Source organism: Pleurodeles waltl, chromosome 10 (assembly GCF_031143425.1).
Source record: "Pleurodeles waltl isolate 20211129_DDA chromosome 10, aPleWal1.hap1.20221129, whole genome shotgun sequence".
NCBI classification, from domain to species: Eukaryota; Metazoa; Chordata; class Amphibia; order Caudata; family Salamandridae; genus Pleurodeles; species Pleurodeles waltl.
Window position 1 is genome coordinate 576,283,981 of NC_090449.1, and position 24,665 is coordinate 576,308,645.

General features: G+C 45.9%; 1 protein-coding gene across 2 annotated transcripts in view; it reads left to right on the forward strand.

The window, feature by feature from the left end:
• Positions 1-24,665, forward strand: part of OBSCN (obscurin, cytoskeletal calmodulin and titin-interacting RhoGEF) — a 1,961,032-nt gene that overhangs the window by 295,242 nt on the left and 1,641,125 nt on the right. For both annotated transcript variants that reach the window (XM_069211034.1, XM_069211033.1), the window contains exon 17: positions 21,630-21,905. In XM_069211034.1, the coding sequence (XP_069067135.1) occupies positions 21,630-21,905 (276 nt within the window). The remainder of the gene's footprint in view (positions 1-21,629; positions 21,906-24,665) is intronic.

Consider the following 24,665-nt stretch of genomic DNA (forward strand, 5'->3'; position numbering starts at 1 on the left):
GGGCTCAAAAATCCTCGAGCCAGACCTGGGTTGATTATGTTGACTACTCAGTGAAAACACTGGATGGTTGGGTAACTGGAAATGAAGTGTATGACTATGTTGGGCTTTATAATTTGTTTATGAAAGAACACATTTTAAGTAACTGCTTCAATGAAAAGTTGCATCAGTATCTGGTAGACCTAGGTCCAATTTCTCCCCAAGAATTGGGAAAGAAGGCAGACCACTGGGTCAAGACTAGGGTAACCAAAACTTCCACTGGGGGTGACCAAAAGAAAGGGGTTACAAAGCCTCCCCAGGAGAAAGTGGGTGACACTAGAAACAAAGAAAAAGAGTCCCCTGTAGGCCCCCAAAAACCAGACCAGGTGGGTGGGCCCAGAGACACAACCCAAAAGAAAGGTGGGTACCAGGGTAAGAGCTGGGATGCCACTAAGGCATGGTGCCATAACTGTAAACAGACAGGGCACCACACCAAGGACACTTCTTGTCCTAAAAACAAACCCCCTAGCAAAATCCCAGGGGTGACCAGTGTAGCCATTGGGGATGACTCCTCAGATGAGGAGGTCTTCATAGCCTTCAACTGGAAAAAGGGCCCAACAGGTGAGTTGGAGATTCCAGAGGGAAGTAGACACTTCCACCACCTACAGGTGAATGGAATCCCAGCCACTGCCCTGAGAGACACTTGTGCCAGTCACACTATTGTGCATGACAGGCTGGTGCTCTCAAACCAGTACATCCCAGGTGAGATGGCCAGAGTAAGAGTTAGCACAGACAGGGTCACTAATAGGCCTGTGGCTTTTGTGCCCATAGAAGTGGGTGGAACTTTTAGCTGGAGAAGGGTGGTAGTCAGTACAGACCTCCCCCTTGATTGTCTCCTTGGAAATGACTACCCAGAGGTTAGTCAGAGCCTAAGAGAAGAACTGGTCCAGGGCCAGTCCTCTCCCAAGGTTCTGGAGTGCCTGCCTCTGCAGTAAATGCAAGTAGGCCCCAGAAGAAAAAGAAAAGGAAACAGAGTAGGAAAGGTGGACAACCTTTAGCCAAGGTTCCAGCAAGCCAAGGAGATTCTGCTCCAGTAGGGGAGAACTCCAAAAGTGGCTCTGATAAAGTCCAACCTGACCCACAAGAAGTCCTGGCTAGTCAGGCAACTGTTAAGCCTGAGTGGGTGGCTCCTCAGCTAACAGAAGAAAGAGTGGAAGAAGGGTGTTTACTACAAGATGTGGTAACCCCCCACTCTAAAACAGCAGACAGGCACCCTGAACCCAAAGAAGCCTGTAACTTAGCCCCTTCCCTTGTAGGTGAAGAGCTAAAGGTGTGGTTCTGGGCACTGACAGCTGTCAGTGGCCTCTGCTGGGTGTTAGCCTTTATGGCTGCACTATCCTTGGCATGGTGGTCAGACCCCCTGCCAAATAGCAAGTTAGGCCCCCTGACCCTGTTGGTCATGGTGGGGTTACTCCAGCTCTGGGTAACCTCTTTGGGTAAGCTAGGGGTGACCCTGGCTAAGATAAGATTAGCAGAGGTGGATACCTCTAACCCCAAAATAGAGAGAATGGGTGAAGACATAAAAAGCACAGACAAGAGGCAGTTCAGACTAGGTCCTATCACTGTGGAAGTGGGTCAGTTCCCCAGAGGGAATGACCTGAACAGGAGGATGTAAGGCAGAGTAGGCCCTGCAACAAACCAGCCTATTTCCTCTACTCTTCCTCGCCTGACAGACTAGGAAGACTCTCCCAGCTTTGGCTGAGTCTCCTGGCCTGTGGGCTGGGGGGGGCTTGTGTAAAGAAATGGCTCCCTGTTGCAGTTACCCCCCACTTTTTGCCTGATACTGATGCTGACTTGACTGAGAAGTGTGCTGGGACCCTGCTAACCAGGCCCCAGCACCAGTGTTCTTTCACCTAAAATGTACCATTGTTTCCACAATTGGCACAACCCTGGCACCTAGGTAAGTCCCTTGTAACTGGTACCCCTGGTACCAAGGGCCCTGATGCCAGGGAAGGTCTCTAAGGGCTGCAGCATGTCTTATGCCACCCTAGGGACCCCTCACTCAGCACAGACACACTGCTTGCCAGCTTGTGTGTGCTGGTGGGGAGAAAATGACTAAGTCGACATGGCACTCCCCTCAGGGTGCCATGCCAACCTCCCACTGCCTGTGGCATAGGTAAGTCACCCCTCTAGTAGGCCTTACAGCCCTAAGGCAGGGTGCACTATACCACAGGTGAGGGCATATGTGCATGAGCACTATGCCCCTACAGTGTCTAAGCAAAACCTTAGACATTGTAAGTGCAGGGTAGCCATAAGAGTATATGGGCTGGGAGTCTGTCAAAAACGAACTCCACAGCTCCATAATGGCTACACTGAATACTGGGAAGTTTAGTATCAAACTTCTCAGAATAATAAACCCACACTGATGCCAGTGTTGGATTTATTAAAAAAATGCACACAGAGAGCATCTTAGAGATGCCCCCTGTATTTTACCCAATTGTTCAGTGTAGGCTGACTGGTTCCAGCAGCCTGCCACACTAGAGACATGTTGCTGGCCCCATGGGGAGAGTGCCTTTGTCACTCTGAGGCCAGTAACAAAGCCTGCACTGGGTGGAGATGCTAACACCTCCCCCAGGCAGGAGCTGTAACACCTGGCGGTGAGCCTCAAAGGTTCACCCCTTTGTCACAGCCCAGCAGGGCACTCCAGCTTAGTGGAGTTGCCCGCCCCCTCTGGCCACGGCCCCCACTTTTGGCGGCAAGGCTGGAGGGAACAAAGAAAGCAACAAGGAGGAGTCACTGGCCAGTCAGGACAGCCCCTAAGGTGTCCTGAGCTGAGGTGACTCTAACTTTTAGAAATCCTCCGTCTTGCAGATGGAGGATTCCCCCAATAGGGTTAGGATTGTGACCCCCTCCCCTTGGGAGGAGGCACAAAGAGGGTGTACTCACCCTCAGGGCTAGTAGCCATTGGCTACTAACCCCCCAGACCTAAACACGCCCTTAAATTTAGTATTTAAGGGCTACCCTGAACCCTAGAAAATTAGATTCCTGCAACAACAACAAGAAGGACTGCCTAGCTGAAAACCCCTGCAGAGGAAGACCAGAAGACAACAACTGCCTTGGCTCCAGAAACTCACCGGCCTGTCTCCTGCCTTCCAAAGAACTCTGCTCCAGCGACGCCTTCCAAAGGGACCAGCGACCTCTGAATCCTCTGAGGACTGCCCTGCTTCGATGACGACAAGAAACTCCCGAGGACAGCGGACCTGCTCCAAAAAGACTGCAACTTTGTTTCAAGAAGCAGCTTTAAAGAACCCTGCAACTCCCCGCAAGAAGCGTGAGACTTGCAACACTGCACCCGGCGACCCCGACTCGGCTGGTGGAGAACCAACACCTCAGGGAGGACCCCCGGACTACTCTTCGACTGTGAGTACCAAAACCTGTCCCCCCTGAGCCCCCACAGCGCCGCCTGCAGAGGGAATCCCGAGGCTTCCCCTGACCGCGACTCTCTGAAACCTAAGTCCCGACGCCTGGAAAAGACCCTGCACCCGCAGCCCCCAGGACCTGAAGGACCGGACTTTCACTGCAGAAGTGACCCCCAGGAGTCCCTCTCCCTTGCCCAAGTGGAGGTTTCCCCGAGGAAGCCCCCCCTTGCCTGCCTGCAGCGCTGAAGAGATCCCTTGATCTCTCATTGACTTCCATTACAAACCCAACGCTTGTTCTAACACTGCACCCGGCCGCCCCCGCGCCGCTGAGGGTGAAATTTCTGTGTGGGCTTGTGTCCCCCCCCGGTGCCCTACAAAACCCCCCTGGTCTGCCCTCCGAAGACGCGGGTACTTACCTGCAAGCAGACCGGAACCGGGGCACCCCCTACTCTCCATTATAGCCTATGCGTTTTGGGCACCACTTTGAACTCTGCACCTGACCGGCCCTGAGCTGCTGGTGTGGTGACTTTGGGGTTGCTCTGAACCCCCAACGGTGGGCTACCTTGGACCAAGAACTGAACCCTGTAAGTGTCTTACTTACCTGGTAAAACTAACAAAAACTTACCTCCCCCAGGAACTGTGAAAATTGCACTGTGTCCACTTTTGAAATAGCTATTTGTGAATAACTTGAAAAGTATACATGCAATTGAAATGATTCAAAGTTCCTAATGTACTTACCTGCAATACCTTTCAAACAAGATATTACATGTTAAATTTGAACCTGTGGTTCTTAAAATAAACTAAGAAAAGATATTTTTCTATAACAAAACCTATTGGCTGGATTTGTCTCTGAGTGTGTGTACCTCATTTATTGTCTATGTGTATGTACAACAAATGCTTAACACTACTCCTTGGATAAGCCTACTGCTCGACCACACTACCACAAAATAGAGCATTAGTATTATCTATTTTTACCACTATTTTACCTCTAAGGGGAACCCTTGGACTCTGTGCATGCTATTCCTTACTTTGAAATAGCACATACAGAGCCAACTTCCTACAGCACGCTTCATGGGTCCTTGATTAAAATGGTGATCACGTATATGCCATGCTGCCACTAAAAACTTGCTGACTGCTAAAATTAATTAATTTGATCTATGGCTTTTTTAAAACCCTTATTGCTATACTGCAATTTTCCAGCCCCATTTCCCTACAGGTTTTTCGAATCCATTTTGACTGTGGAAAAAAATATGTTGGGCAAAAAAACATAAAATGTTCAACTGTTTCCGGGGCACCGCCACAAGCCGGACATATATCTGAAGTAGTGATTGGCCCCCAGTTGCAAGTTAAAGACAACATTGGTAAAGACCCAAAACGGAATCTAGCACATAAACCTTTGCCCTGTAAATCTAGTATAATATCTAAATAGGATTCATACTGCGGAAACCACTTAAAATCAATAAAAAGATTAGATAATCGACCATGAGTTTTACAACAAATATAATTGTTCCATACATTGGACCAGTAAGCTGATTTCAAAGCAGTTTTATGGGATTTCACTAATTTTTGGGGATTCTCCCAATAATCTCCGAACCCCAAGATACAAAACCAATTGGACACATATTTAATCCAAGGAATAATAGCTGCATTTGGTCTCTTTAGCAGGTCAAGCAATGATGCTTTGTATAAATCCAATTCAGGGTGGTCCAAATCCTTATCCAATATAATAGAGGTCATAGGGAAATTAAATCAGCTATTTGGTTTAGCCCCAAATCAAGAAACATTGGGATCAGTGGTGTACTTCGGGGGCACACTATCAAAGCCCTCGCAAAATTGTTTTCTCCCACAGTTATATTTGTACATACATAGCTTTATTGGTTACTTTCAACCCTAAAAGCAAAACAACCACCGGTAGAAAGATAAAAGATAAGTAAAAATTAAGTTAAAAAGGAAATAAGAGGAATAAAAAAGAACATCCTTTACGGCCTTAAAACACATAAAAACCAAACACCTAATCTCCTACTGACTGTCATTTAAATCAATCATGGGGTATTGTTCCAGTCTAGGTGTGTGGTTAAAATTTGATGACTAAAACATTCCATTGTCAGTTTTTCATGTTGTCCTTATTTGGAAGTAAGTTCCGCATCAGCAACTTTCCCCAAGTGATTAATACGTACATGCCAGGCAGCTGTAATGTACTTACTAACCGCACAGGGCAAGGGGGGGGAACTTTCCCTCATCAGAATTCTTAAGGCAACAATACAATGTCTTACCCCCATATTTCTACACACTGGCCGTAACCACTTTCGACGCGCAATCAAATAGGCAGGACATAAAAACATAAAATGTACAATGGATTCTGGATTATGGGTACAGCTCGGACATAAATCAGATCTTGTAGTTGCACTCCACTTACTGCCATATGATTTGAGAGGCAGACAACCATATCTGAACTGGATATATAAACTCTTACTTAATGGGTCAAGAATTATATCCATAAAAGATTCAAAAGACGGATACCATTTAAAATCAAAAAATTGTGAGGTCAATCTGCCGTGAGTAAGGCACAGCAGATAGTTTTCCCTGACGTAAGTCCAGTATACAGTTTTCAAATGATTCTTCTGCTCCTTCCTTATACTTTCTGGATGACTCCATAGCTCACTAAGACCCAATTTGTGAAACCATTTAGAGATGTGATTAAACCAGGGAATGGTGAGTACATTAGGTCTATCCAAGATGTCTTGGATAGACTCCTTGTATGTAGATAACTCAGGGGTGGACCAAACACGGACCCAAAAAAGCAGAGGTCGTAGGGCAACTACATCTGTGATGCGTGGAAGGTCAAGGTCCCAGAACAATGGCAGCAGTGGGGTACTGCGAGGGCAGGCCAAAGTAGACCTCACGAAATTGTTTTCCCCCACTGCAAGCCTGCCAGTGTTTGAGGACCCCCAAATTTCTGCCCCATAGACCGCAGCACTTTGTGCCTTTGCTCTATAAATTTTAATAATTGGAGTAATCACTCTCTCAGAAGTAGACTTATGAAAACGAAGAATGGCTCCAGATGACTGTACCAGGCGAGCCAAACTTTTGTCGATTTGGGCCCCCCAATGCAGATTGTTGCTGATTCTCACCCCCAAGTAATCTATAGAGTTTACCAAACCTAGGGGCGTTCCATTGTAAAATATTGAATATCTCTTAGTGGGGCCACAACCCAAAGTCATGAGTTTAGTTTTGCTATGGTTAAGGTCCAGACCGTAGTCACCGCAAAACGAACTGAACTTGTCCATGAGTACCTGGAGGCCCATAGGGGTTCTGGAGATCAAGAGAGAATCATCGGCAAATAACAAAATTGGAATTTTATGGTGATTCAAAGATGGGGCATCATTTTGACAATTGGACACGACTTGCACCACCTCATTGATGAACAGTGTAAATAGCGTTGGGGCAAGAACACAACCCTGGCGCACTCCTCTCTTGATGTCTATTTTGTCTGTGAGTTCCCCCTGATTGCCCCATCTTACTTGTGCAAATGTTTTTTCATGTAATCTTTGGATTAAATGCACTAAGTTCCCTGGGATACCAATTTTGTACAATACTTCCCACAGTTTCTCTCTTGGGACAAGATCAAATGCAGATCTTAAGTCTACGAAAGCCACATAGAGTTTTTGCTTAGATAAGGTGACATACTTCCAGAACAGTAATGACAGCCTGAAAACTTGGTCCATAGTATTAGTTTTGGGCCGAAACCCAGCCTGTAAAGGAGATAAAATTTGCTGGTCTTGAATCCAGTCAGTAAGCCTCACTAAGACTTGTTTGCCAAACGTCTTCTGAAGGATATCAATAAGGCTAATTGGTCGATAATTTACAGGCAACCCTGTATCACCCTTTTTATAGATCGGTATTATTTCAGCACCATGCCAAGACTCTGGAATAGGGCTGCCAGCTGCTATGGCATTAGACAACAAATTGATATACCATGCCCATATCTTAGGTTCTGATTTGAACAAATCTCCTGGAATCTTATCCGGGCCAGGGGCTTTTGCTGGCCTCAGAGAATCAATAGCAGCTGTGGTTTCAGCTAAGGTAAAAACAATCCTCTCAGTTGAGATCTTATTAGCAGCCCAACACTCGACATGTGCAGGGTCCTCCAGAGCTTGCTGTACAGGCAAAGCATAGATTTCAGAAAAGTAGGACACCCATCTTTCGGGCTGTATATGCAACCCAATATCGTCCTTACCCCTTTTCGAACTGGAGGTCAACAACCGCCAAAAAGAGCTATCATCTTTACTTTGGACTGCTGCAAGCAGTTTCTGCCATGTCTCATTCTCCCAGTCTCTTTTGGCTCGCTTCAGGGCATTAGCATACCTACAACGAGCCTCTTTAATAGCCGCATGCGTAGAATTTTTAACAGCCTCTTTTAAGGTGGATCTTGCTTGCGCACAATCCTGATTATACCAGTCCCTGCGAAGGGTGTCAGCGGGTCTCAATTTAAAGGAAGTTTCCTTATAGAAGATACCCTGAAGGGAATCGACCATCTTAGTGTGGATCGCCATAATAGGAATATCCGAGGATTCTTGATCTTCATAATCTACAAAGAGTTTTAAAAAAGATGAATAAATTTCCCCAATTAAGTACGGGTTACATTCAACCTTTGGCCAGCAGACCCTAGAGCGTCTATGGTTCAAATGAGGGAATGGAACATTAGTAATCCTTAAGTGCTGGACTCTTAAAAATGCCTGATTAGTCAATACAAGACACAAAGGATTATGATCACTATCCAAGCGAGGTAAAATTTCCATATCAAGTGAACTTGACCATAGCCTAATGTCCAAAAGAATGTAATCAATAGTACTAAAGGAAAGCCCTCGCTTGAAAGTAATGGCTCGCTCTGAGTCAGATTTAGTGCGGCCATTGCATTCTCTCAGGCCATAGTTCAGGCAAAGGGAAGACATCTGGAATGCAACACAGGAAACAGGCGAAAGTACCATTTCTTTAGATTGGGGAATACCCCAATGTTCGTCCTCCTCAGTAGTCAGATTGCTAATGGAGTTGTCCAACACAAAAGAACAATTAAAATCACCTGCTATAATCAGAAAAACTGAAGGGTCCAAAACGTCTATGTAGTCCGTCAACTGGGAAAGAACAATTGAATCAGACCCACGGGGAACAGATCTAGCATAAATATTCAGAACTATAATTTTGAAGCCAGGACGGAATGTAAGTTGCACACCCCGCAGATCAAAGGAGTTAAACTTTATCACAGAGTGATCACATTCTAACTTATTGTTCAGTAAAATCATTAAACCTCCTATCTGTCTTCCAAATCCACCAGAGGCAGGTTGGGCAGCAGAGAAATAGGTTGTAAAGCCTTGTAAGGATAACTGTTCTTTAGTCCATGTCTCCTGGAAGAGACAGATATCTTGTTTGTTTACAAGGCTTACCCATTCCGGGTCATCCAGCTTTTGCTTGATTCCAGCTACATTCCAGGACATGATGTTAATTTTAGGAGGTGGAGATATTGACTTTGTTCTCATAGGTAGGGCAGGAGTCGATATCCCTATAAATTGACACACATCATTTACTGTTTTTGGAAGCACTGTACAGGGGGCAGACAGTCAGTCCAATTCAGAGAGTGAGGGGGAAGGGTTCTCATATTTAGAAGTAACAGAATTAACTGGGGAGGGAATAGCCCCAGCTGCTATAGTTCCGGATATACAACATTCTCTGGATAGCGGGGCCCCAGGCGGCTGACTGCTAAGTCTAAGATTCGATACCCTACCAATACATAGTGTGCGTGTCCGTGCATCAAAGGCCAGGAGATCTTTAGCTAGACTATAATCATTGAAGAGAATCGAGATGTAATCAAATTCTGACCCTAACTGGTTATGTCTGTGGGCCTCACATATATCAGACCGGATAACAGAGCGGCAATTCCTCTGTGAACGAATCCAGTGAATCACTTTGTTAATTAGTGAATCACTCGACTCTCTGTTACCCTGAGGTAGCTTTGGTACCCTAGTTAAATAGATAGTCGCGACTTCCCTCCTCCTTCTGGACCTTTGATTAGGGACGTGTGTCTGCAATAATGTCATATGATCAGGATTAGTGGCTGGACGGGGACTAACACAGCAGCTTACTACCGAGGATGTTCCTCCTGGATTTAACTGAGAAGTTTTTGGACGTGAAATATCTATATCTCCCCGTCCAAAAATTAATCCACCCTTATTAACACCTGATTGAGACTTCCGCTCATATGCGGAAGACATGGATTGAGAAACAAACCTACCATTCCTGCCACATGTTGGGGAGTTATCATTAATACACCTAACGGTGTTATGTGTAGAGGAAGATGTCATTTTGTCACCTATACTGAGGGGACTGGGTTTTGTGGAATCCATCAGAAGATCAGACGAGGGGACAGACTTATAGGGCACACTACAGTTACAACCAGACTTTTGACCCTGAAGTCCAGCAATTTTGTTCATCAAAGTTACCAATAGACTTTTAACATCATCTAATTTCAGAGAAATAATATCCAACTGGGAAACTTCATTGTTGCCCATCTTTGCATCCAGAGAGTTTTTAACAGAACCTTCTTCGCATAAGGTCTGTAAGTAACCAGGACTTACAGGATTTGAAGCCAAAACCGAGAACCTATTTGAACAAGGAATAGTAATAAGGGGAGGGGACGCGCACCTCACATGGGGTGCATCTTCTTCGGCTAGATGACCATTTATCCCCACCAAGGGTGATGAGGTTTCCGGAGGTAAAGGGGTTACACCCTGGGATTGAGGAAAAGGGTGTAAATCAGCTTTAACCTCTATTCTAAGTGACTGGGTTTTTTTCTTGAAGAGATCTGGGATCTTTTTGGAAAGAGTGGTATCTGGTCTAGAAGGACCAACAATGGAAGGACTCCTCAATATAGCCTCAACCTCTTCAAACAGTGAATCAATTGCTTTGAATTGCTGTAGTTTAGTGGTTGAAGATCCCTCCATTTTCCCGGCAGAACGTTTCTTGGTTTTTTTAACCCTAGATTGGGATACTGCTACCTCATCGGCCTTCCTCTTCCCCATGTCGACTGACCGGTGGCCTAGTAAAGTAGATAATTTCAACCACAATTATAAGAAGAAAATAGCCCAGCCCCAAAAGCCTACTATCAAGTACAAATGATGTTGTAAGGAAAGGAAGCCCCTATAAAATAAGAGGTAATAGAAAATTACACCACTAGCAACAGAGGCCTCTATACCAGAACTAAATATAAAAAGAACATAATTTTAGGGGGGTGGCCCAGCCCAGTCTCCTCCTGGCGATGACGGGCGCAAGACGGGCCCGCGCGCGTCCCGCGCAGCGGGAGCACGAAGAAAAGTTTAAAGGGCTCCTGCCCTATCAGCTGTCTCCCCTTGTGATGGCGTTCCCCGCGCAGCGGGAGCGCGAAGAAAAGTTTAAAGGGCTCCTGCCCTATCAGCTGTCTCCCCTTGTGATGGCGTTCCCCGCGCAGCGGGAGCGCGAAGAAAAGTTTAAAGGGCTCCTGCCCTATCAGCTGTCTCCCCTTGTGATAGCGTTCCCCGCGCAGCGGGAGCGCGAAGAAAAGTTTAAAGGGCTCCTGCCCTATCAGCTGTCTCCCCTTGTGATGGCGTTCCCCGCGCAGCGGGAGCACGAAGAAAAGTTTAAAGGGCTCCTGCCCTATCAGCTGTCTCCCCTTGTGATGGCGTTCCCCGCGCAGCGGGAGCGCGAAGAAAAGTTTAAAGGGCTCCTGCCCTATCAGCTGTCTCCCCTTGTGATGGCGTTCCCCGCGCAGCGGGAGCGCGAAGAAAAGTTTAAAGGGCTCCTGCCCTATCAGCTGTCTCCCCTTGAGCGCGAAGAAAAGTTTGGGAGACAGTTGTTTGCTGTTCTGAAGCAGATACAGTGGTAGAAATGACCAGTTCTGCAGAATAAGTCTCTTCGTTCTTATGGCTGAACCTCAATCTCTCTGCGGTGAATAGTACAGATTATACAGCAATCAAAGTTTGATTAAAAATAGATGAATTGAGATTATAAGAGAGTTGGGGGGAAAACCTTTCTTCAGTTAAAGTCATGTTGTAAATAATGGTACCATCAGTGTTCGCATCAAGTGTTGTATTAAGGTGCTTAGATGTGGTATCCAACTCTAGTTTCTAAGCTGGTAGTAAGATATTCTACCCACGGTTCTTAGGTCTCACCTAGGCAGTGCATGTCCCCTGTCTCTTCGAGACATGCTGTATCTAAAATATGGGCTTCAAGCACCACCCATCTTTTCCATTGATTCCTCTTACAGTCCTTTGTAAATGCAGGCTTTTGTTTGCTGAATACATTGAGTAGTCCCTCCTTTTGGACTTCTGTATCCTCTCATGAGGACTGGCCTTGTTACATGTGCTATTACGCTTCAGGATATTTAGGATACTTTGAGAGCGCTCTTTTTTTGTTGGCCTACCCCTGTTTGTGTTAAGTGTTTTGTTTACTTTGTGTGTCAGCTTGTTCTTTTTGTGTTCATGCACTCTTTTTGTTGCAGAATGCATGGGTTTTCTTGGCTCAGAGCAGCTCCTGCTTCATGGACACTGCACTTTGTCTTTTACATATGCTCGCTCTACTCCCTATTATACAGGACAGCAGCAGTAAAAAAAACTCCACCAGCCCAGCTACGTGACGTGCTTTAAGGAGTGGTGACAAGCATGCTTGTTTTTTTCCCGTCAGGATCCCCTTAGAAATCGCACAAAGGCACCCATAAATGGCAACATTTTGTTGGCTTTTGCCATTGTTTTACCTAAATATTTCCAATCGGCATGCGTCAGCATTTTATTTTTTGAAAGGCGAGACAATGCAGAGACTCTAATCCTGTTCCCCGGGTTCCAAAGTCAGCAGCTCTGAATGTAATGCCACATTCACTCTCTGAAACAATCAGCATTTTTGGGGGAATTAGCTCAGTTTCCCTCACTGAGTTACCTTCCCACCTCCCTTTTGCTCCTCGTGACAGCATAGGAAGGACGTTCTCTTGATTACACAGAAGTGTGATGTTAGGAGGTAGGCGCTGGCAATTTGGATAGTGCTTTACTCTATTTTAAAGCTCCAAAGCATGGAGAGCACAAACAACCTATATTCATTATGCAACAAGGTCAGACATGTACGTGGTACTTTATCTTTTGCAGCTGCTCACTCTCCTCCCTGTTATTTACAGGACAGCAGAAGTGAAAAGTGCTCCCCTGGCCCAGCTATGTGATGTACCTTAAGGAGTGATGACAAACATGCTTGTTTTTTTCTGTCTAAATCCCAAAATTGCACAAAGGCACTGAAAAATGGCAGCATTTTGTTAGCTTTAACCATTGTTTTACTTAAATGTTTCAGATCGGCATTTCTCAGCATTTTATTTTTGGAAGGCATGGGGAAATAACACTTTAAATAAGTACTTCTCATTGTAGTGCTATAATGTGCCTATTAGTGTCTACGCTAAAGAACAGTAAATGTTGTAGAACCCGGGATAATGTGCTGCATAGCTAAATACTGGCAAGGTCTCAAAGGTGAGTCCTATTGGCTATGCCAATGCTGGTTAGGTGTATTGCTGTGGAAATTTACACTAAGAGCAAAGTAATGTACATAGCCCCTCTCCTGTACTTTTTTTACTGTGGGTACGTCACTCATGTCACCATATGACCATCATAAAAAGATTCAACAAGCATTGACAAAACCAGTATTTCAGTTGTTGGCTGCCAGCCTTTTGATTTTGTGAATGAGTGTTTTGATTTGTCATGATTTTGCTAAACTTTATAGTTGTGGGGCCCTCATCAATCACAGCACACATTGTTATAGTATTCCCTAGCACTTAAGGGAACTACTTTGTGGATGTGCTCCTTGTGAAAGGGCAGAATGCCATCAATTAGCCAATGATTGAAGAAGGCTGACCCTTTGCCCCATGCTGTATGCTATAGTGGGCGGAGGAAAAATGTGAATGACACAATCATAGACCAGTTTATAAAGGCGGCTGGCTGAAAGCCCCTCTAAATTAGTATATTATACATTTGATTTTAGTAAAATCAAAAAGTTTTAGCTAACTCAGACCCAAAAAGGAGGTTAAGGAAAGTGTTATCAGATTGTATCAAATGCATTGGGAACTTGTCTCTTGGAGTTGAACTAAAGTCAAGAAGCAGCAATTGTGTCTTGTACCCCACCAAGGTCATTTGCTGATTTATGAGGCTCTTACCAAATTATCTTGCCTTACAGCTGTGGTTTTTGCTAATTTCACTGTATCATGTGGTGAATATTGTAATCAAGCCAAATGAGATCAGCAGTATCAATTGGGTTGTTTTGAGCCCCTGTCTAGAAGCTGTGCAATACAGATGGAAACAGCTGAGCCGGGACTTGCAGGAAGGTTAAGCTACATTTCTCCAGGGATGGTTTGGTTGGGCATTTATAGTTGGCATTTCCCAGCCAGAGGTATACTGTCACACCAGTGGCCTAGACGCGACAGAGACAGTAGAGTCTGGGACACATTCTCAGGCATTTCATGTTTTTTCAGAGTAGACTCAATAGAAAAAAGATGAAAGACTTTCTAACTTCTGCAGAGCTGAAAGCCTTTTCCAATACCTTTTTCAAAGTTTATGAGTTTTCATGAGCATGGGAGCACTCTTGTTACCTTTGACAGTGATACTTTGATCGTAGCAGGTGGTTTTCACACAGAACTTGAAATGGAGTCTTGGTTTCTCTTGGGGAACATTAGGCTGAAGTGGGCCCACTCCTTGTGGCTCGCTGGTAGGGATGGTGGGTCTCTGTGCTTTCTCAAAGATTTCTCTTAGGCTATGTGTGCAGTAGCTAAAACCACCTCTCTACTTTTTTCAAGCATGAGAGAGACTTCAACCTTCAGTGTTTTTTTCTTGCATTCCTTTGTATAAGTCCCATCATCTCTTGGTGCAATAACTATTTATGCCTTTCCTGCATGTTATGATTCAATATTTATTTGGGTAAAACAAAATAAAAAAATAAAACAAATTATGTAACTCTATCTCTAACAAGATTGCCACATGTTCTTTTTTTATATCGCTGGTCATTACACCTTTACTTAGCAAAGCACTCATTTTGGCTGATGTTTTTTTCCCATGTTTCCCATATTTTAAAGGACGTACTACCCACCTATAAAAATAAAACTATGTTCTGATGATGACTTCTAATTGCAGATTCCCCACTTTTAGAATATCCCCAGGTGCCAGACTGGATCCATAAGATTTTAACAGCAATGCTTCTGTGCACCAGTAGGTTGTGCTGGCCAGCTCTGCATCTACTTTTTTCCACCCCAGTAGTGACGATGGAGCCATATATAAGCACCATCCCTGCGCGTCATCTTCAGTTCCTTTCTTTCCGTGCCTTTGTAGGCACATACGGAACTCGGTCCTAACTTTTTCTTCATCCTTGATGAACTTTTCTTTCCAAATTCTTTTTCTCCAAAGTGCAAGGAAACTATGTCCCATCCTAAAGTGTTTAAAACTTGTTGGGACTTTCACAAACAAATGTCAGTCATCATCTCACCAGATATGTCTCTAGTGTCAGGGTTTGGCGCATAACTTCAAGTCCTACAAGGAGGGTGCCCTTATGTATCTAAAGATGATCCAGAAACGCAAAGCTGTATGTTACAGAACACCGAATAAAGACTTGGAATTGTTACTCTCAATCGTAGTCAAGTGCACAGACCTGTTCCCGCTCTTGAAGCTTTTTCCATGAAATGGCCTTGTTGCAGCCCAAGTCTTCTGATAAGTCAAAGCAGAAACAAGGTCAAGTGGGATTACTACCAGTCCCACTACTATCAGCTTGAGAAGTCACAAGTACATCAGGGCGCCTCACTGTCTCACTCCCAGTACCTTCGGTGGAGCCATTCCCCCAGGTAATCCCAATGCTGACATCTCAACCCTCAGCACCATCTGTGGCTCCTGAACCTGTCTGATGTTCCCCTCTCATGCCAAGGCTGGCTTCCAATATGGCCTGTGTAATTCATGCCAGTCCCTTTAACATCAATGCCTGCACCAAAGCCACCAGTTTTTTCACCCTTTTTCTATAGTCTTTTCTGACTCTGAGTCAAATTCATCTGGGTCCTGACTGGGATGGTGTCCCAAAGCCACACCAACACACACAGCCCCAGTTCATTCAGATTCAGACAGAGCCGTACCTTTTGCTCGGAGCTCTACCCCAGTGCCCCAACAACTGCCAGTTCAAACTCTGACCAGCCCTTGGAGATGAGAATGGAGATGAAGGTGAATATTTTCCCCTGTATTATGATGTTGACAATTTGTACATAGACTTGCAGGAGGCCAGTAGGTTGGATATTTCACTGGTTATGTTCTCTCTATGGACCACCAATGGAAGAGAGCACCTTCTTTGCTATTGTAATGAGACATGCAGCAGAGGTTTTGGATTTACAACTGCCAACCATGGAAGTCAAAGCTAACTTACTAATGGAAGTTTTGCAGCCGGGGCAAACATCGGCAGAACCTTTACTTCCATTTAATGATACCTTGACTAACACTCTTGTGGCCACCTGGTCGAAGCCCTATTCCTGTCCATCCGTGAACAGGTCAGTTGCCGGACACCACAGACTGGCACCAGTTGACACTGATTTTTTGACACAGTGCCCCTTGCCAGAATATTTGGTGGTTCAGGCTTCCACCACTAGGGTGAACCACAATTCTTTCTCCACAACTTCTCCTGAAGGAGAGTCAAAACTATTTGAGGCACTCAGAAAGCAGATGCTTTACTATGCCAGTCTAGAACTCCTGTCAGTGAACACCAGCTGTTTACTGTGGAGATATATACATGCATTTTGGTGACAGGTTGGCAAGATCTTGCTAGCAGTCCTTGATAATTTCCGAGCCAACCCTGCTCAAATAATCCAAAATGGCTAGGATGCTGCAAGTTACATCCTCCAGACTGGGCTGGAATCTACCAACTGCTTGGGCAGAGCAATTGGCACTAATGTGATGGTTTGGCGGCATGCTTGTATGATATCCTTGAGCTTCATGGGGGATGTGCCTCTTTAATGGACATGCTGTTTAATTGGTCATGCCAGTTTGGCTGATTCAGCATTGGAACACCTTAAAGACAGCTGAGCCATGGCACATTCCTTAGGCTTTTCCATTGCTGTGAGACAGGACCCACATCAGTTTCACTCCTTTTGCATCTACTATGGAAAAGCGCCACCCGCCCCCCAACATGGGGGGAGCGCGGCCCCTTAGGGATCGGGGATGCCGGGGGCTGGACCCTCCGCACTAGTTGTGCGCGGGCTAGCCAGTTACTTCCACCTGCATGCCTCGCAAGATGTGTAGGCGGAAGTAACACACGAGTAGGAACTTTGGGCCAACGTTGTGGCCGTTCCGGTTTGGTCCGCCGCGCGCCAGTGGGGGGGCTTATAAGCGCCCCCCCAGAAGGCTCAACCTTCTTCTTTGCAGCACAGCAGCAGCCCGGATAGAGACGCTTTTGCCCCACCCAACCTCTCCCTATTATTAGGAGGAAGAAGAATAAAGTAACCTGAAGCAACAGAGGGGTCCCCAAGGGTGGGGCCCGGTATAACACCAGAGATAGGATCCTGAAACCCTGGACCAACCTGCGGATGTACACACCAGATTGGGGGTAAGGAGCCCAGATCACTGGGGTGGTCACGGGGCTCATGCCCTGGGCCGCCCGTTACACCCCCTGGCTGATTGGTGTTTGGAGAGGGGGCGGAACCCTGAGCATGTGGGCAAGGAACAGAGGAAGCAGGGGTACTGCCCCCCCTAGGGATACAGGTGACATCCAGTCCCTGTGTGGTCCAAAGGAGGTTCAGGATGGGAAGGGATCCTGTCAAAATGATTTATGGTTACAGATGTGAATTGTACAAAATTCCTTTGATATTAATTTTGGTTTTGCAGTGAAAGTTTATTGAAGTGATTTATATGATAAATGAATAATGTTTTGATATTAACAAAGTAATAAAAATAAATACTTCTTCCAAAGAAATGAGGTGTCGGTCTGTGTATGACTGGTGTTGGGGCAAGGGCCTGCTGGCGGCCTCCGAGTCCTATAGAGGACTGGCACATCAGCAACGCCATGAACCACCCAGTCCCCCTACCCCTGCAATAGGCACCCCAGCCCTTTTGGGGGTGGGAACAGAAACCAAGCATACAACATACTGGCCATCAGGGGCAATGCACTTCCCAGTCTCCCCATCCCCTCCAGTAACAGCCTCCAAGCCACTTTAGCTTTCCATTAGTGGCACATGACCACACTATGAGAGGCAGGACCACACATTTCCTCCATGGCTGGCAAAGGATAACATCTGCAAAGGGGGTCCTGCAGGTTGTTCAATGGAGCTATGTGCTGCCATTCCTTAAGCCCCCACCCCACACCTCTCACCCATATCAGAGAATCTTTCAGAGGAGCACCTCTGCATCTTGCTCCAAGAAATGCAGGATATTTTAGCCAAAGGACCCATAGAGAGAGTCCTGGTCCAGGAAATAAGGGCTGTCTGTTAATCTCACTACTTCCTTGTGCTGAAGAAAGACAGTGGCCTTAATTTTATTTTAAATTTTGCCCTTTAAACACCTTGCTGAAGAACACATTTAGGATGTTCACAGTCACCCAGGTTCGGTCTGCTCTTGATCCAGGTGACTGTGGCCTAGACTCAGGCAACTGGATTGTGATGTTAGACCTTAAGGACGTCTACTTTCATGCACTCATCCTGCATTCCCACAGTTTCTGCTTTCGATTCAAGGTGGGCCAGAAGCATGTTCCATTTGCTGTGCTCCCATTCAGCCTCACCAGTTCCCCTCAGGTATTCATGAAAGGGATGATGGTGGTCACAGTACACCTTCAGAGGTTGGGGATTCCAGTTTTCCCCGACCTCGACAACTGGCTGTTGAAAAGCGAGCTTGCCATTGACAGTCATACACAACCTCCAAATGGTGGTGAACCTCCCGACATCATTGTATTCACTATACATGTGGTCAAGTCACACCTGACTCCTTCACAGAAGCTCCCTTTTATTGGAGCCATCTAGGATACGGTGCAGTTTTGGGCATTCCTTCCACCACAACAAGTCCAGAACATTCAGGATATAATCCTGGCCTTTCAACCTCAGTCCTGGCTCTCAGTGAAAATGGCCCTGAGGCATCTGGGCCTCCTGGCATTCTGCTCATGGGCTATGGCAAGTGCCATTTATGTTGTCTGCAGTGGAAATTGAAGTCTCAGTCTGCAATTGGAGCGGCAGATGACACCTCTCCCTGCCTCACCCAGAGTTAATGGAGGTGACAGCTGTGTCACTGCTCGGATGAAGAGGTCACCTGGGAGAAGCAGAGATCAGAGGGCTCTGGTGTCTGGCAGAGACCTGTCTCACATCAGTCTGTCGAATTTGTGACCATCTACCCTGCATTTAAAGCCTTCTTACAATCCATCAAAGGAAGGCTTGTTTAGGTTCTCACAGACAACACCATCACCATGTAGTACTGCTGCAAAATGGTGGTTTTCTGGGTCCTGTATCAGGAGGCAGTTCATCTGTGGAGCTGGCTGGAGTGCCAAAGAATCTTCCTGGTTGTCAACCACCTGGCAAAATCATTCAACACCAGGACGAACAAACTCAGAAGGTGGTGCTTGGTGGATCACAAATGGTCATTACATTCCAAGGTGGTCTGCCAGCAATGAGGAAACCTAAGCTAGATCTTTTTGCTGTCAAGAAAGCACACTGTTAAAATGTTTCTGTGCTGGTGTTTTTCAGATAGAATGGAGCACAGGGATTCTTTTCACCTTTCTATCATTGCCTGTCCTGCCCAATGTTCTCAAGATGATCAGGAACGACCAGGCGCAAGTCATCCTAGCAGCTCTAGATTGGGCCAAGAAAGTGTGGCACCTTGAATTTCGGGCATGAGCATCTGTCCTCCGATGAGGCTTCTGCTTCAGGAGGACCTCCTGTTGCAGCAGCAGGGCAAGATCCTGTATCCAAACATGGAAAATCTGCACCTTGATGGGTAGAGATTGAGCAAAGACAGTTAGCTGCGTTCAGTCTTCCTCCTGAAGATATGGATGTCATCCTGCCTGCCAGGCATCCTTTTACTAAGTCTCTCTATGCCTGACACTGGAACATATTTGTAACCTGCATGGCACCCACAGTACTGATCCACTGCAGGCCAAACTGCCTTCTTTTTCTTTTATCTCCTGCCCAGTAAGGACATGCATCGGACATGCAGCGGGCACCATTAAATATTATCTGTTGTCCCTTTCAGTTGTTACTGGCTCCAGCGGTCTTGTTCAAATCACCCATTGTGCTGAGATTACTAAAAGGTTTGACCAATGTATTTTGTCCAACACCTTTTTTTTGGTGGTCCTCACTTCCCTCATTTGCATGCCATTTGAACCAATGCACAACTCTTCCCTACATCTCCTGACTCTGAAGACTGTGCTTCTGATCATGATGACTTTGGGTCACCGTGTGAGTAACTCCAAGCTCTCTCAGTACATCCACCTTTCATCACCTTTTTCACAGATAAAGTAGTGCTGAGGTCCTGGAAGCCTTTTTAGCAAAAGTCATGACTGCTTTGCATGTGGACAATCCATCACTCTCCCAGTGTCCTTTGCCCTGCCTAACCACTTAAGGAGAAGGAGAGTCTCCATCACCAGGACCCCAAAAGAGCTTCAGTCTCTTACATTGATCACACAAAAGGTAATCATGTGAGTGATCAGCTATTTATGGAGATCTCTGGGGCAAAATAGTGGAGAAAAGGACTCTGGGCCTCATTAAAAGGCTGGCACATTCCATGCCACATTGCGACCTGGCGGTCAGACCACTAGGGGATCGCCGTCCCCACCAGGCATATGGCTCGCGACGGACTGACGGTGGGTGGACTCGGGGCAGCCACTGAGGTGCTGAGTTCAGCACCTCCGTGCTGATCATTAGTCCCCTTTCTGCCAGCCTTTTCATGGAGGTTTAACTGCCATGAAAACGCTTGAGGAAAGGAAGTGCTGGGAGCCACGGGGGGCCTGCACTGCCCACGACCATGTCGTGGGCAGTGCAGTTGCCCCCTGCCCAGCACCCTTAGAATGCGCACTGTCTGCTTTGCAGACATTGTGCATTCTGAGGGTGCTGTTGTGCTACCGTATTGGCCTCGGCTTCCTTAAGGGAGCCAAGACCAATACCGTAGCACTGACTGGTAAGAATGTCATAATACGATGTTACCACCGGCCAGCTCGGTGGGAACATCATAATACGACAATGGGGGAGGTCACCGGATTCACGGCGGACTTATCCCCGCGAGTTTGGTGGTCAGCTCGTCTGACTACAAACCTGTAATCAGGCCCTTTGCTAAGATAGATAGTCATCTGCATTAAGACCTGCTATGCATTGATCAAGAAGCAAACCATTCTCCTAGGGCCAAGAGGCACTCTGCATGTGCATGCGGAGTGCCTCTCCATCACGCTGCAATGTGGGTGTCGGTGCACACATTCACAAAGCACTGCTGCCTTAACAACCAGGTCCACAGGGATGAGCATATCACCTGTTTGGTACCTGTTTGGTTTTACAGAACTTTTTGATCTTGCCCATTCCAGAGGCACACCAACGTGGGAGGTACTGCTTTGCTATATCTGCAATTAGAAGTATCCATGAGAACAACAAATTACTTACCTTCAGTAATGCTCTTTCTGCTGGATAGTCTATGTAACCGCAGGTTCTTCATTGCTGTCCACTCCACCTGTTCTGTGGAATTGTCCCTTTTCCATCTAAAAAGGTCCCAATTTAGAAATCTGCACACTGGCTCCTCAGATTATTGTTTGGGCTTCACACCTGAGATTGCAGATAGATTCAAGAAAGGAACTGATGTCAACTCGCAGGGGTGGCACTTTATGCGGCTCCATCGTCACTTCCATGGTAGAACAAAGTCACCGTGGAGTGCACAGCATCACTTACCAGCGTGCAGGAGCATTTCTGTTAAAATCTTTTAGATCCAGTCTGGCACCTGCAGATATTCTAAAGGTAAGGAATCCACAGTTAGATTCACCACTTGTTCTTCTGCTCATGTGAAATCTCAATGGCCTGCCTTAGAGCATGTCATAACTTGTAAAAATGGTGGCTTTGATATTATGAAATATAGTGCATGTAATAAAAATATCTTATACCTGCAGTTTCACAAAAAGGTTAAAAATTATGGCTAAGGTTTGGGGATTTATGGGATCTTTTGCATGGAGTAACATGTGTTTCTATCCCTTCACCTATATCAGAGCCTGAAGTAGTGTTTGCAAACCAGGAGAAAGTGCAGAAGGATATAAAGGCTACCCTGACAGAGGCAGCCACCCTAAGCTGTGAGGTGTCCCAGGCCAAGACTGAGGTGAAATGGTTCAAAGATGGGAAATTAATCACCGCAAGCAAAAAGATAAAGGTGGAAAGCGATGGTAAATCTCGTCATTTGGTGTTGGAACAAGTGGAGAAAAAAGATGCTGGGGAGTACACCTGCGAAGCTGCTGGGCAGAAACTCACCTATAAAGTCAATGTCACGGGTGAGGGAATCTTTGTTTTCACTTTTTAATTTTGTGACGATGATTGCAAAAATATATCATTTAAAGATATTTTATATATTATTTCTGCATATTTTTGGGTCAGCTGCTGAGAGTAACAATTCCCTTATCTGCGTGCCAGATTAAAACTACTTTAATTGGTCTTTCACTTTAAAAAACTGTTCTAGAATACAATGACTGTTTATGTCCATTAGTGTTGTTTAACATAAAGTGATCCCACATAAGAATGGATGTTCTCCTGTTTCTTACAGGAATTCTGTCAGGAAAGGTTTATTATTCATCAAGAAATGAGATTTCCAACAAAGGAGGCGCATTTCCACAATTCATTCTTTTTTAGACATTTTAGCACTTTCTGCCGAGTTAGATTCTTGTAAAGCATAATGTGATGTTTTCGTATTAATATATCTCTTTCATAATTCAACAGTATAGTCCTAATTGTTTACATCCTAACATTATGTAATTTTAAAACTTTCATTTGCATTTTTGGCTCAAACTGTTTTTTGTTTTTTTATAAACATAAAAACTATTTTGTTTAATCTTCAGTGCAAACACCAAATTGTTTTTCATCGTTGCTTGATATTTTTTATCCCGTATTGTCTTGTCTTCTCCAAAGTATTTTGGCCCTCATTATGATCTGGATCGCCGAGATCATCGCCGTGGCAGGACTGCCAGTGCTGGCGGTCCTATGACGACCATATAATGACGCATAGTGGCACACCGCCATTGATATCGGTGTGAACCGCCAGACGCCATAATGGCAGTCAGTGGCGGAGGTGGATGCTGCTCCACCCTCACTGCCACGTCAGCCAGACACCACCACGCCTATTATGATGCAATAATAGGCGTGGTGGTGTATGGAGACGAAGCGCCGCGGTGGAGCAGCTTCCAGGGAGCCCGTTCCCTCCTGGAGCAGCACCACAGAAAAGGTAAATGCTGTCCGAGAGGAAAGGGGGCGTGGGGTGTGTGTGAGTAGAGTGATTGAATGTGTGCATGGGGGTGTGCGTGTGTGTGTGAAGGGGGATGTGTGTCTGCATATATGTATGTGTGTGTGTATGTCTGTGAATGCGTGCGTGTGTGACTGAGGGTGTTGGTGCGTGTGTGCATGTGTAGGCATGTGTGTGGATGCGTGCAAGTTTTTTTGGGGGGGGGGAGTTGGGGGATGGTGAGGGGGGTTGGGGAGGGCCTACAGGGAGATCGGGGGAAGGGGAGTAGGGGTTCAAATTTCAGGGTTTGGGGTGGGGGGTGAGTCTAGGGGCTTGGGTGGTGGGTGTGTGGGTGGAGGTTGTGGCAGTGGGAGGTGTGCCTGGCTGTCACATACTGGTGACAGGAGTGAGAATTCCTGTCACCAGTATGCTTTCTGCCAGGGATTATCTGGCAGGGTACCCTGCCAGAAAATCCCTGGTGGAAATGGGATCATTATCCCACTGGTGGTCTATTGTCGACCGCCGGGTTGATGGTGGCTACCTTCGGCCCGGCGGTGGACTCAGCCCTGGCGGTGTGTGGTGGTGAACTAGCTTCTTTGCAGCCAGTTCACTGCTTGCATCATTATATGGCGGTCGAACTCCGCCATGCCGTCAGTGGTCATACCGCCACTGTAAGCGTGGCGGTGCTCAACCGCCAAGATCATAATGAGTGCCTTTGACTTTTATTTATTCATTCAAATGATCTTGAACTAATCTGTTTTCTGCACCCATACGTTCCTAAAAGGTATGGTCTTGATGGACAAAACATCTACTATCATAGGTGTAGAACCCTGCCTTTAAGAAATTTTGTTTCCCAGAGTGCACCTTGAAAAGGTTTTTGTGTATTTCAGAATGCTTAAGTGTACTTTGTGTGCGCTAATTTATGACGAAATGCCATTGTACTTCTGTATTAACATTTTTCTCTTTGCTTGTTTTTTTTTTCTGTACACGGAAATTATTTTTCCTATTGAGAAACCTCTTTCGCCAAACGTCCCCCATATATTGGAGGTGTTCCATTCCCTTTTCTGACCTAGCAAGAAACTTTCTTTTGACTTTCTCATGAGTAAATCTCCATCTGTTTCCAACTTGGGAATGGGTGTTTCCAAACTGCTAATTGTTTCCCCACACTTACAACACTTACTTCCCTGTTATGTTGGCCCCAGGAGTAAATAAAAGAATGAGACAGCACACCAGTTGTAGTGGTATTCTTTTTTCCCTGGTGCCAAAACAGCGCCCGTTGTTTTTATTCCCTTCTTGGGCTGGGCCCATTCCCTTCCTCAGCGTGGGGTTCCCGAGGGAAACACCACCGCACTTAGGGAAGATATTGGAGGGTCTAGTAACAACATGACATTCCTCAGTCTTGGAGTAGAACCATGTCAAATGTTACATCATTGTGGGTACATGAACCAAAATGTTGTCACTGATGTTGATAACTCCTTCTAGGCCAGCTAGGACCCCTCAAATGGTTTCTTGAAAAACTTCCATAGCACTGGAAATTCCAAAACTGAGTCATTTGTATTGACGTAAACCCATGTGGGTGAAGAAAGTGGTGATTGCTCTGGACTCCAGTGCAAGCATGAGCTGGTGGTAGCCTGCCTGCAGATCCATTTTGGAAAACCACTTCGATCCACTGACTTCGGCCACGATGTCATCAACTGTGGGTGACAGGTGTCGCTCCCTGTGAATGGCAAGGTTCGGCAGGTGCATGTCGACACAGATTCTGACTGCTCCAGGTTGCTTTGGCTTATGGGCCACCACGATTAGAGACACCCACTGGGTG